Genomic DNA, 12415 nt, shown 5'->3' on the forward strand with positions numbered 1-12415 from the left:
GCTGCCTCCGAAAACATTAGTGAAATAAGGGGATGCTTTTAGAGGTCCAGTTAATGCCAACATAGTACCATGATTAGGTGCCATCTGTGCAATGCCAGTGGTATTATAACAAAGTGGAAGCAATGGGGAACGAAAGCAGCTCAGCCTCAAATTGGGAAGCCATGTAAAATCTCAGAGAGGTGTTAGCAGATCATAAGGTCGACAATGGGCTGAGGCCACCAAGCTTTACAGTAAATATCTATGGACCTCCAGATTTGATGTGGCCTTGAGATTTGCTCAAGAACAAAATGTAGAGTGAATCATTGAATGGGATTTTATGGTGAAGCAGCTGCATCTATTACCTAAAATATGAAACTGAATAATAAGCATAGTATTCATAATTGACATACAGAGACTGTGAGAGAGGCTTGCAAGTCCAACAACAGTTTCTAACCTCATAAAATTGCAGTAGCTAACATTTATAATCTTCCTCGCCCCTGCTCTTGGGGGTACAGCCAATCAGTGCCTAGGAAATTAATGACAGTCCTAAACTGGTTTCTCTGCAAACACCAGCAGATACCATGTCAAGTAACATTGCACTCAGGTATTTCAGCATCCCAAGGTCCACTTTCTTTTGAATATTTTATGAAAATAATAATAGAAAAAGAGTTTCCATAGAAACATTTGCAAATAGGTGAATAGTTTAAGGATCACAAATTGAATGTCACTTATCAAAAGAAAATGGCCAGGATTTCATATGTTTTACAAGAGCTGTACAATTATATGAAGAACAAAAGTACAAATAAATGCTGAATTTTTAATGCAGGATTTCCCAAGAATGATAAATAGGTGAATAGATGTTAATATGCCTCATAAGAACATCCAAGTACCCAGATATAATGGTAAACTAATAGTAAACACCTAAACTTTGACCTCTAACATAAGACCTGCACTTTTTTTTTTTGTTTCAATGTATGCAAAATATTAAATTATAAAAAAGGTTATAAAATCAGTTTCATAGTCTTTTAAACAATACAAAAATGACAAAATCAGACCTTAAAATCTGCCAGTAAAAATCTGTTTGGTGTATCTCTAATCATGACACATTTCGTCTGTCAAATATTGGTTCAACTACTGACCAGTGACTTCTCACCTCTATCTCCACAGTAACCAAAAGACTGGGAGTGAAGGCTGGGGGGTTGTTAACCCCTAACCTAATGTGTTTGTGTGTGGCCATGTGTGTATTTGTGCAACTGGGTACTCCCGTGGGAATAGCAGTCAAGCTTGAAAGCTTGTTTGGATTTTAACACCTATTGTACACCAACCCCCAAGACTAGACACACAAAATCATTACACCTTCTTCTTGCCTACAGAGCTGTCTTTATCCACCGCCCTGCCGCCTACCTAATCCACCTCTGTCCAGTTTCACACCTACATTAATTAGGTGATGGATGCAGGATTTAGACGCAAACAAACTGAACAAACCTCATGCCACAAAACGACAGACACATCTAAAAGTTGCAGGACACCAGCCCCTGAGGTCTATATTTTTGTTGAACCCTGGTCTAGCCAGTCTTAAATTTTACTAAAAACATGTCATAGTGGTTTTCTCTATGGCAGTTAATTGCAGCAATATCATGTTTTTTTTAACCTGACCAGTGATGAGGTAACTGGACAGAAAATTGTATCTTTTTCTATTTAACGAATGCACTTCAACTATGCCATAACGGATCACTCTAATAATGATCCCACTGAGGTTGTTACAGAAGGAAGAAGACTCCTAAGTTACCGAAGCTATTTTTAGATCAATTAGGTTGTTAGAAATTGAGTAAGACAAAGAAAGTAAGGCATGAAAGTAAACGGATTCCTCTACACCGTCATGTTGTCTTTTATTTCACCCTGTATTTTGGTTCTGGTCATTTTGTTTTGTTGCCTTTTTGTACATTTGGAGCTTTTCGGTCATTTTGTACCCCACTTTTTCAGAGCAATCTTCCACAGGTTGTGGATTTTTGCACAGGACTGGGAAGCAAATGTCTGAGCACAGAAGGGAAGGAATTTTTACTAGAACAGCAACACTTACAGATTTTACAGATGCACATAAAAGAAAACAACATCAATGTCCCAAGCGGCACAAAACACAATTTTCAAATGGCAGCAAACACGTAATCATGTGTGTGACTGAAAGTGACTGAGGAAGATGTGTGTTGGAGGAGATCATTATGTGGTCACACTAAAATTAAAAACATTCCTGCACTTGGAAAGAGAAAGAGGATGTGTAAAGCAAGCGAAGAGCATGAGTTTACGAAAGTGCGTGCTCATTTGTAACCATCTGTGTTGGAGTGAATACACACACGCAGCAAAACAAATGAGTGGAAAGACAAAATAAACGTGTGTGTCTGTTTATCTGGGTTTGTGCCCAAGGTGTGAAATATTCATAAAGTGAGCAAATAGTGCAAAGGTGGTGACAAGAAATATATTGAGTTGTTTACCCGGTGAATGAATGTGCAAGCAGATTTCAAAGGAGAATCCATGTCTATGTCGATGAAGGAGGAGAAAAATGCTTGTGGTAGCACAGATTGTGTTGAGGACGTTGATATTTAATGAAAACAACTTATGCTCACGAGGATATAGTTAATCACGAGTTGAGGTAAGGCTTTGTGTCTCCTTCTGTATTGTGTCTAAACTACAATACACCAGGTTCAAAGGATTATTACAGGGATCTGAAGTAGACTATGTCCACTTTACAACCCCCGCCTAATCACTGGGAATGACAGTGCAAAGCCATGTCTCACTCTGGAGATGAAAGCAGGTGGCGTCACTGCTGCTGTGGCTACCTCGGGCGTTGCCATGTCAACCTCAGGTAAATACAGGTATGGGAGAAGATCAAGGGGTAGGGTTGGAATCTCTGGGACAAACTGCTGTATTACAACATGAACAGAAAAACAGGTTGAACACTTCACAATGATACTTTGTCTCTGACATTGATTGGTTGACAAAAGAGTGTTTGCATCTCAGGAATCAATCCCTTTATCTTCCTCACTGATACTGAGACTAGGGCTGACATGACTGCATTAAGATGGAAGAGTTGCAAATTTCTACTTGTGGATGCCAGCAAAGAGATCTAAAAATACAGATTTTTTTCTGTCACTGTACAAAAGATACATTAAGGAGTTCTGGATCTGCTCTGTCTTCTGAATTTTCGATCTTATTAGCTGCTATAATTATAAAGTGTTTAACACTATGAAACAAAGTGAAAGATTTCTTCCAATGCAAAATTGTTGAATGTAAGAATTTTGAATAATGTACATCTGTCATTAGGCTACATGCAACAACCATTTTGAAGTTAGATTTGATGAGAAACCTTACGTTTCTCCACTCAGATCACGACAGTACGTTCAGTTCATTTTTCCTGTATTCCCCTTCCAAATAAAAAAAATTAACGGTTTGACTTCTGAGAAAAAAATGTATTTCCTTTTCTCCCAAAATCATGACAAGCTAAAGGTCTTGCAGTATGTCTGTTTTAAATTATCTGCCAATGCCATAGTACTTGAAAACCTTTTTTTTTTATTTACTGAAATAGTTGTTTTAAAAACTCCAAGAGTCTCTGTCCAACAGGGATCTGTTATACTCATATTGGTATAAAAGATGTATTGTGTAAACCTTAGGATTCTCACTCAACAGACTCCACAGGGCCAAATACTTGCAAAGCAAAAAGCAATCTGCAAGTAAAAAACCAAACCAAGCTTTATCAGGGGAGTGTTATTATTGTCTGCTGATTTTGTTAGTAGCACTGTGGGATAAGAAGAATTTCAACACATTGTTCAAAAATAAACTCTACCCCATCACAGTACAGGGAAAAAGTTAGATCATGACAGTGTACACTATAAATACACTGCACAGTATTTTTTCCATTCATCAGAGGCCAGCCAATGACAGCATTTCTCCAAACAAATCCACAAACCGGAAAGTGCTTTGAAAGTATCCACCTCTGTTGAAAGCGAATGGTCTTGAAATGTGTTATGTCAGTGCTAAATATTTCACAGTTTGCCGACAGAAACCATGTGAGCAGCAGACACAGAGGACACAGCGATATAGGAGGGGGGAAAGGCAGACAAAATGCTGAAACATGCTCCACCTAAAATAACTTCATCACAAGATTGTGGGTTAATACTTAATCAAATTTTACTAAAATCCAGTAACAGGTTTTCAGGCTTGACAGCTAAGACACAAACAAACACACCCCCAGGCTGTCAGAAATAAAAACAATGAGCTGCTGGCATCAGAATAAAATAAAGCCCCATCTGTTAACAGAAACTACGTGTTGCCCCTAGGAATACTGAGATTGACAAAATACCTTCATAATTCTTAAAAAATGATTGACTACATAAGTACAATGCATTTTTTTTCTCTGCATGCCAAAAGTGGTTAAAGATTTTATTTGTCTTTATTGGTAAGATTGAACTTTTTTTTTCCAATTAAACCTCTTATTTTCTGAACCCCGTGTCCCCCATTGTTAGGTCTACGTTTGTAATAAAGTGCAATACGAATTTGTGTATTTTTATTCCAAGACATAACTGTCATTGCAACACACCAACCTTATGGTACCTTTTGTCTCAAATTGTGTTCATGTGTTAGAACGGCTCAGTCAAAGCTCATATTCATTCTAAATAAATTGAGAATGTTTGGTCATATTAGAAAATTGCTACTCCATTCAGGCACACTGAGCTAAAACAAGTTTGCTAATTAGTATGGACAAAGGTTCACAATTATGCAGCATGGTACTTAATACATACTCAATAGACCACATTCAGGTTTGTGTTTGTAACCTGACAAAAATGGGAATATATGCATGAATGCATTTGTAGGGCAACAGTAAATATTTATTCAGGTAACTATCCAGGCAAAGCCACTTGATTTTTGCTACAAGGTACCCCAGAAATAAAGCCAAACCTGAGTTAATCAGAAGTGTATAACTCTTGATCATAATCTTGACTGTCCAGTAGATCTGCTCTGATGTCTATCTCATTTAGCTCAAAGCTGATTTTCTGAGCAGCATTAGCAGCTTCTGTGATTGCTTTCTGCATAGTTTTGCTCTGTGACCCCTGCTACACACAGGAGCCTTGAAAGTGGAATGAAACCACAGGATCCCACTTACACTGGATGCACTTTGAATTTTTTGCCTCCTGCCTCACACTTGTAAGGTTGGTGTGTTAAGGTCCTTTTTCACTCACATACCTCAAACACTCCATCATCTCAGGAGGACAAGCATCTGACAACTCTGCTTAGCGCCACAGCAATTCTTTCTATTTTCTTTGCTCTCTTGCTTGTATAAAACGTTGACTGCATAATACATTAAATATATCATCTGAACTTGTAGACCATAAATGCAATATATTAGAACTCTGATCATTGACTCATTCACATTAAAATGAGAGAAAAGCTCACATGCAATGTCAATATCAGTAATTGAAAAAGGTGCTGAAGGTATTTTAGTGGTCATGTAAGACTACAAACTTGACTCAGCAAAGCACAAATGACTTTAATATACAAGTGAACATACTAACTGACATTAGAAAAGACTAGATTAAATTCAAAATTAACCATGTAAAATTGGTATTTTGATTTTAGCTGCTTTGATAGACTTTAACTGGTCAAAGCACAGCATCTGCAGTAGAGGGTAAAAGAGCACAGCTGGAGGAATTGCTGCTCACGCTGCTGACTCAGCATGCCTTTCCTCTGCTTCCCTTTCCATGGCAACACATCCATTCTCATCTATAAACATTCATACTTGATTCAGAGTGCTCTGTTTTTCACCTGTCTGACTCCTTCAAGAACTATGTCTGTATATGCAGCCATATTAGATGAGTGTTTCACACAACAACAGAGTTAACGCCTATAAAAAGATCCCTGCTCTTTGTGTGTAACGGGATCTACAAAGCAGAATGCCTGGGCACACACACTACACACTTAAGGGGAGGATAATTTACACTTTTATCCTGAAGCTTTGGTCCTGAGAGTGCCTGGAGGAGACTTGGGAAAAGGGACTGCAGGCCTTTGCAGAGGGGTTACTGGGTTATAGGCATGTACCCTTGTGAGTGATGCAATAAAATCCAAGTCCACACCAGAGTGCTTCCCGAAGAGGCCCTAAAATAAGAACAGGCCAACGAAGACATCAATCTGCATTAAGTAGATTTTGTTACTTACATGGATGATCAGGATTGTTTAGAGTTGTTGAAGTGGGGTTATGCTAAAAGGTTATAAGTAGCTATTATCTTACATACAGTAAATAACTCCCATATTATCTTCCTAATATAAACCCAGATCCAACAGTACCAGAGGCTGAAGCTACCAGCCAACTGGACTTCTACCATCTTACAACAGCTCAAGTCTCAAATACATAGTAACAGTTACACACTATTTTATGAAGCTTTTTTTTTTACTGCTGTCAAGTTTTCAGTGTGGGGAATGGCACAGAAGCAGATAATAGATCACACAGGAAAGTGAGGTTGGAAATAAACATGTGAAGCAATTTAGCAATTAGCAGGGCAATTAGAAGAAATCTGCAAAGCTGACTTGTGATTGCATTTGCTGTAATTTATTGAATAACATTTAACTGTATATTCAATCTGCTTGAAACTCAAAAGAAGTGCGGATCAACGGCTAAAACCTTTTCAAATATTGTTTTTCGGTTTTCATTTTACTTTTATGAGCAAAACTAAAATTCCGTTTGGATTTTTGTTCATGAATGACTCTTACTGCTGCACCTCATCACACTACAGCGCTACACTGCTTCAGTCAATGACTGGCATGCCTGATGAGACTGCTACAGAGCAGGACTCAGAGGTAAGAAAGCTAGAGACAATGCCTTCACTTGGCAAACAGTTCATTTCCCACTCACTGGATCACAACAAAAACTTAGTGGGTTTTCTGGAATGCTATCTATCTAATGATTTTTGTTGTTAAAAAACAACCAAATATGCACAGATCAGGTTTTTTCTGGGCTTCCTGTTTTCTTCAAATCAAATTTTCATGCCAACTTAGGTTTTCACTGGTTCATTTTTTTCAACGCAAAAAGATTAAAACAAACAAACAAACAAAAAACATGTTATATATCCAACATTAACCTAACATATGATTCAAAATAAATATTGCATAGCTTTTGGCTTTTGAGAGATTTCTATTGAAATTTAAAATAAATAAATAAATAACCAAAGTACACACTATTGCATTCACAGTCTGAAAATTATGGGACTTTTTGGTACTAAAAAAAAATCAGAATTTTCTGGATTTGATCTGGTGATCGTCAACGATGGAAAACATTGGACAATCCAATCGATCAGTGAATCACTATTTACAATTTGCAAAGCTCCCACTGTTGGAGTGAGAAATTAATCATCTTCTGCTCCTTTTAGCTTTATATCAGAGGCCATTATTGTCACTGGCAAATACGATCAATGACCAGAAGTATTTCTACCTCGTCACAAGAACCTGACTTGTTCTTAAAGATAAAAGTAGCAATCAACATTTTTGCAGCTCAATGCTGCTCGCATCACATTGTGCCGTCTCATTGCCACATTGCAGCCACATTCTTCAACATGCCACATTTTCCAATACGCCACAGCCACAAGACAATGCGCTGGCTGCACTGCACAGGAAGTAAACATGACTCCCACTCCACTCTGTCTGAGTGTGGGAAATAAAACCTCACACTGACACTGACCTTTTCGGTCCGTCCTTACAGAAAAGCCTTATTCTGATTTTCAGGTTAGTTCAGTTTCATCCAGGCAAAAATAATGTTATAATGCAAAGTGGAAGAAAAATGCTACATGCTTTTCTATTTTTTTATATATATATATTTTTTTTTAATGTGTCATTTCCAGTCAGCCTTTACAAGTCAATACATTTACGTAATTACAGCTGCAGGTATTTTGGGTTATGTCTTTACCGGCTTTGTGTTTCAAAAACTGAAATTGTGTACCATTCTTTGTAAGATACTGTAAATTCCCAAATGGATGTAGATCTGGACTTTGAATGGACCATTAACATCTTAATGCGATTTCCACTAATCTTTTCTTTTCTTCTGGCCAGCACTTTGTGATCTTTATCTTAAAAGCTGCAACATAAATAAGTATTTACTTAATTACATTTGGAGGTGTCCCTGCTTAAACTTATCTGAATTGAATAATGAGGTAATTAATACACGCTCAGGAGACCAATATGCCGTTTCACTCAGTTATGTGATGGAGCTGGAATACATCTAAACGTTGCAGGACACTGACGGTCAAGGCCTGGATTTTGACAGTCTTCATCTGAAACTTCCTATTGAACCTCTGGATGTATGTTTTTTTGCTTCTTTGTTAGTTTTTTCTAAGCAGTTTCTAGTGTTTTGTAGCCTCTAATGGGTTTTCTTCCAGTGTTCCCCTGCATCGTCCATCATCCTATTGGCTGTGATCAGCTTCTCTGTTTCCGTTAAAAGCATCCCCTCACCATGACGCTGCTAACACCATGCCTTACTGATGTGTTCAGGGAGATGTGTAGCATAAATTTCCCTCTCAACATAATGTTTTTCTCCTATACGTCACATTTAGATCAAAAAGTGTGGATCCTTTTCCTTACACTTCACAGCTAAGCATGATCCACTACATAAAATCTCAATGGCACACACCGAATGTTTGTGAATGTAGCAGCATCTGAACAATGTGGAGGTCTACGATGTACTTTGCAAGACTTTGGATTTCCCATCATTCCAACAGTCTGTTTTTCAAGTTGAAGCCTCTCATGAACTTCTGTTTTTCAACATCCTACTTGAGAGACACTCTGCAGCAGTTGCTGCTTAGAACAGTGACGGATTTGCTTGTTCAAAAACTTTGTTCAACCGAATTCTGCTGCTACGGTGTGAAGTCCATGAAGTTGGGTTTCGTGTTTTATGTACAAGATATCCGGCTTTCGTCAAACCAGCAGATTTCGTGCATGAACGGAAAGTGACCAACCTTGACAGGGGAGCTCCTGGTGGCCACGGGCAGCTCTCTAATTGCAGTTCCCGGAGGGGAGGCGGATATCCCGGCTGCGTACCCCTGCAGCGAACCTCCGGCTAGAGACTGCCTGCCACCTCCTCCTCCTCCTCCTGCGCTCCCTCGCTGCGGCCGCTGCTTGATCCCGTCCAGGAGGCGAACCAGAAGGATGTTGGCCGGCAGGTCGTCCACCCCGCAGTCCACCAGGATGCGGCACTCCGGGCAGCGGAGCTCGTTCCTGGAGCTGACGATGTTCTCCAGGCAACGGCGGCAGAAGGTGTGCTGGCACGGCAGCACCTTGGCCGTGGTGTCCAGGCGCTCCAGGCACACCGAGCACTCCAGCAGATCCAGTAGCGACGAAGAGTCGTCCATGTCGGCAGAGAGGGTGAGCATCTGGGCTTCAGTGTGCGTGGATGCGCCGCAGGGACTTTTTCTGGGGAAAACAGAACATTCTGGGAGGTGAACCCGGGTGGTGTGGAAGGTGCCCACGGACGCACCTCGATGTTGTCCAGACCCCCCCCCGCCCCCCACTTTTTTTTTTTTTTTTTTTTTTTTTTTTTGTTTGTTTTGCCAATACGCAGCTCCTGGTGTGTTTTGAGTCCTCTCCGCTGTTCTGGGTCTCCGTCTGTTTCCCTCAGCGTGTTTCTGTTTCTCACTGCCTCCTCCTCCTCTTCTCTCCAGCAGCTGTGCAGAAAGCGGTGAGGTCACGCTCTCATCATCATTTTCCGCGCGCCCATCAACAATTGCGGCGTGCGCGCTCATGCACCAGAGGCAGAAAGCCCTAAAACCATCACTCGCATGCATGCGGCGGGCAGCTCCACAGCCCATCAGTGATTAACGCCAATTGATCTTTTTGCGCACAGACTGTCCAAAAAGACGAGTCTGGTGTCACACCAGTCTCACCTGCTCAAAGTCGCAATCTGACCATAACACATGCTAGTCTTCAGATATTTGCAGTAAAATGTAAATAAAATGTGCAGTTTTTGCCCAGTTTGGTTTTGTCTCCATTAAACAGCGCGATGCACAATGTTTATTAACATAAGTAACATAAAAGGATTTAGTTTCAATTACGGTCTAAGCCTTCTTCCTTTTCGCTGTGTGACAGAAGATGACATCCTATTGATTACCTTAGTAACCAAAAACAACTGAGGACTTCGGCGAAAAGAGTAGTTTGTTGCGCCACCTGGCGGGCATCCCTCAAGGTCCCTAAGCATTTTCTTCATCCCCAAATTTTTCTTTTCCACAGTCATCCTTTCAGATATTAAAGGCCCTTTTATCCCATTTTGAGGTGGAATTACAAGACTACACAGTGAAAGTATCGTGAATATTTCTGCAGTGGTCAGAATCAAAATATGAAAAGGGGATGGGTGGAAAAAAATAACTATATACACCATTTCTATTATTTCATAATAGCAATATTCTCCTAGTTTGAATTGCCATTTCAAATTAATCACTGTAACTATAGAAAAAAAAACATGATCAGAACAATAACTTTATCTCCATTCAATGACTGCAAGTCTGTTTAAGGATTATTAGAGCAAAACGTTGAGTGTCAATAAAACATTGGCATCCCTGATAAAGATCTGTTAAAAGTGTTAAAAAGATGAATCACTTATTATTCATCTATTAAAGTTGTATAATCGTTAGCACTTCTGTGTGGAGGTCAGTTTAAAATGTTTTTTTTTTCTTTTAACAAAAGTCCTGATGTTTACATGTGTTAGCACCCCTAACAAATCCTGTTAATGTAACCTTACTGAGCTGAGATGACGCTTACAGAGGGCTCTTTCCTTTAGCTACTCCTTGAAATGAGAAAGACGACAAAAAAACTACACAACAATGCTGGGCGTGTGTTGAATCTCATAAGTCAGAAAATAGTTATAAGAAATAACAATTATCCTAAACTTCCCCATATCTATAGAAAGGATTTTCAAGCAAATAATGAATAGTAAAACAAAGATTGGCAAGTTCGAGGTCCCACAATCTACACAAAAACATCACTTTAATATGGTGGTTGGTTTTTATTGTGGAGGGTACTATAGTTGTGTAATATACTAAATGAAACTATTGTTTTCTCCCTTGTGATCTCATTTTATTCTTCAGTGTTTTTATTTATTTTCCATAATCCATGTACACGTGTTGACATTTTGGGTCACAATAATCCAAAAAAGAGAAAAAAAAAATTACTCTCTCATTAAACACAATGAAAGATGACAAGCGTGACAAACCCAGTTTAAATGGTGACGCTTAAAGATTTCAGGGGACGTTTACCATAAAAACTAGACATACTAAAAAAAAAAAGAAATCACTGCCAATTCATAAGTCTCAATAATGTAAAGCTCTACATTTCACAATATAATTGTGTTGCTGCTAAAGTTAAGGCATTGTTGGCAGATGATGAGAGTGATATTGAGTTGAAGTAATGCACTCTAATGTGTTGGGAAGAAGACAGTGTGTGGTTGGTTGGCTTACAGTCATGACTGCTTTGCTCGTCCACCTGTTCAGACTTGCAACGCTCCCATATTTAGGAGGGGTAGGAACTAATCAGGGCAAATGTCTGTCTGTGTCTGCGTGTGTCTGTGTGTGTGTGTGAGAGAGAGAGAAAGAGACTTATAAAGACGCCTTCCTGGTTGAGGGGTGGGCCTGCTATTTACCACCCACGATGAAAATCCATGGGTGGACTGCTTTAGTCATACAGTGAGAAGGGAGCTTGTCTGTTGATTACGCACTGGAGCTTATGTATACAGAAGAGGCGACTGTCTACGCTAAAGCCAAGTGTTTTTAAAGTTTCGCTGATTGATGCTGTGATGACTCTTTTTACTATTACATTACGGTGAAAAAGTGTTTTTACCTTCACAGGTTTCTTCTCTTTTTCTCTATTGTCAATGTTTTAAATCCTCAAACTTATTAAAAAAATATATATTTTTTAAAAAAACAGCTTTTAAAATTATGATTCCATTTTTAAAGAAGCATTAGCTATCCAACCCAACTTGTCCCAGTGTGAAAATATAATGTAATTCTCCCTTTATTAAACCGTGAATTACCTGCTGTTTGCACATTCCTATGGTTAAGTTTGGCTGACCACACCTAGGCTTAATTATTGCCTGACTCACAGAATAAAATCACTTGAATAAAACCTACCTGACAAATTGAAGTAGATTAAAATGCTGAAAGATCTCAACAAGAAATGACAAACAAGGTCTTTGGTATCTATCAGTCTGGAAATTGTTACAAAAGCCATAAAACTAGACCAAACTTGGATTATGCAGCAAAAATGATGATCCACAAGCATACCAGAACATCCATCTCTGAAAGGCTTAAAGAAAAGAATGTTTTCAAGTACCTTACTCAAAGTCTGTAATTCGGTGTGATTGAGGTGCCTTAACACATGCTCAACACCTTTTCAGATACTTGTTTTACCTTTATTT

At 39.1% G+C, this 12415-nt stretch overlaps 1 protein-coding gene across 1 annotated transcript in view; it reads right to left on the reverse strand.

The window, feature by feature from the left end:
• Positions 1-10277, reverse strand: part of sh3rf3 (SH3 domain containing ring finger 3) — a 112643-nt gene extending 102366 nt beyond the window's left edge. The window contains exon 1 of the mRNA XM_088001852.1: positions 8970-10277. Coding sequence (XP_087857978.1) covers positions 8970-9818 — 849 coding nt within the window. The 5' untranslated portion in view covers positions 9819-10277. The remainder of the gene's footprint in view (positions 1-8969) is intronic.
• Positions 10278-12415: the final 2138 nt, after the last annotated feature.

The sequence above is a fragment of the Poecilia mexicana genome, unplaced genomic scaffold (genome assembly GCF_051168715.1).
Source record: "Poecilia mexicana isolate PSO_F unplaced genomic scaffold, ASM5116871v1 scaffold_2, whole genome shotgun sequence".
NCBI classification, from domain to species: Eukaryota; Metazoa; Chordata; class Actinopteri; order Cyprinodontiformes; family Poeciliidae; genus Poecilia; species Poecilia mexicana.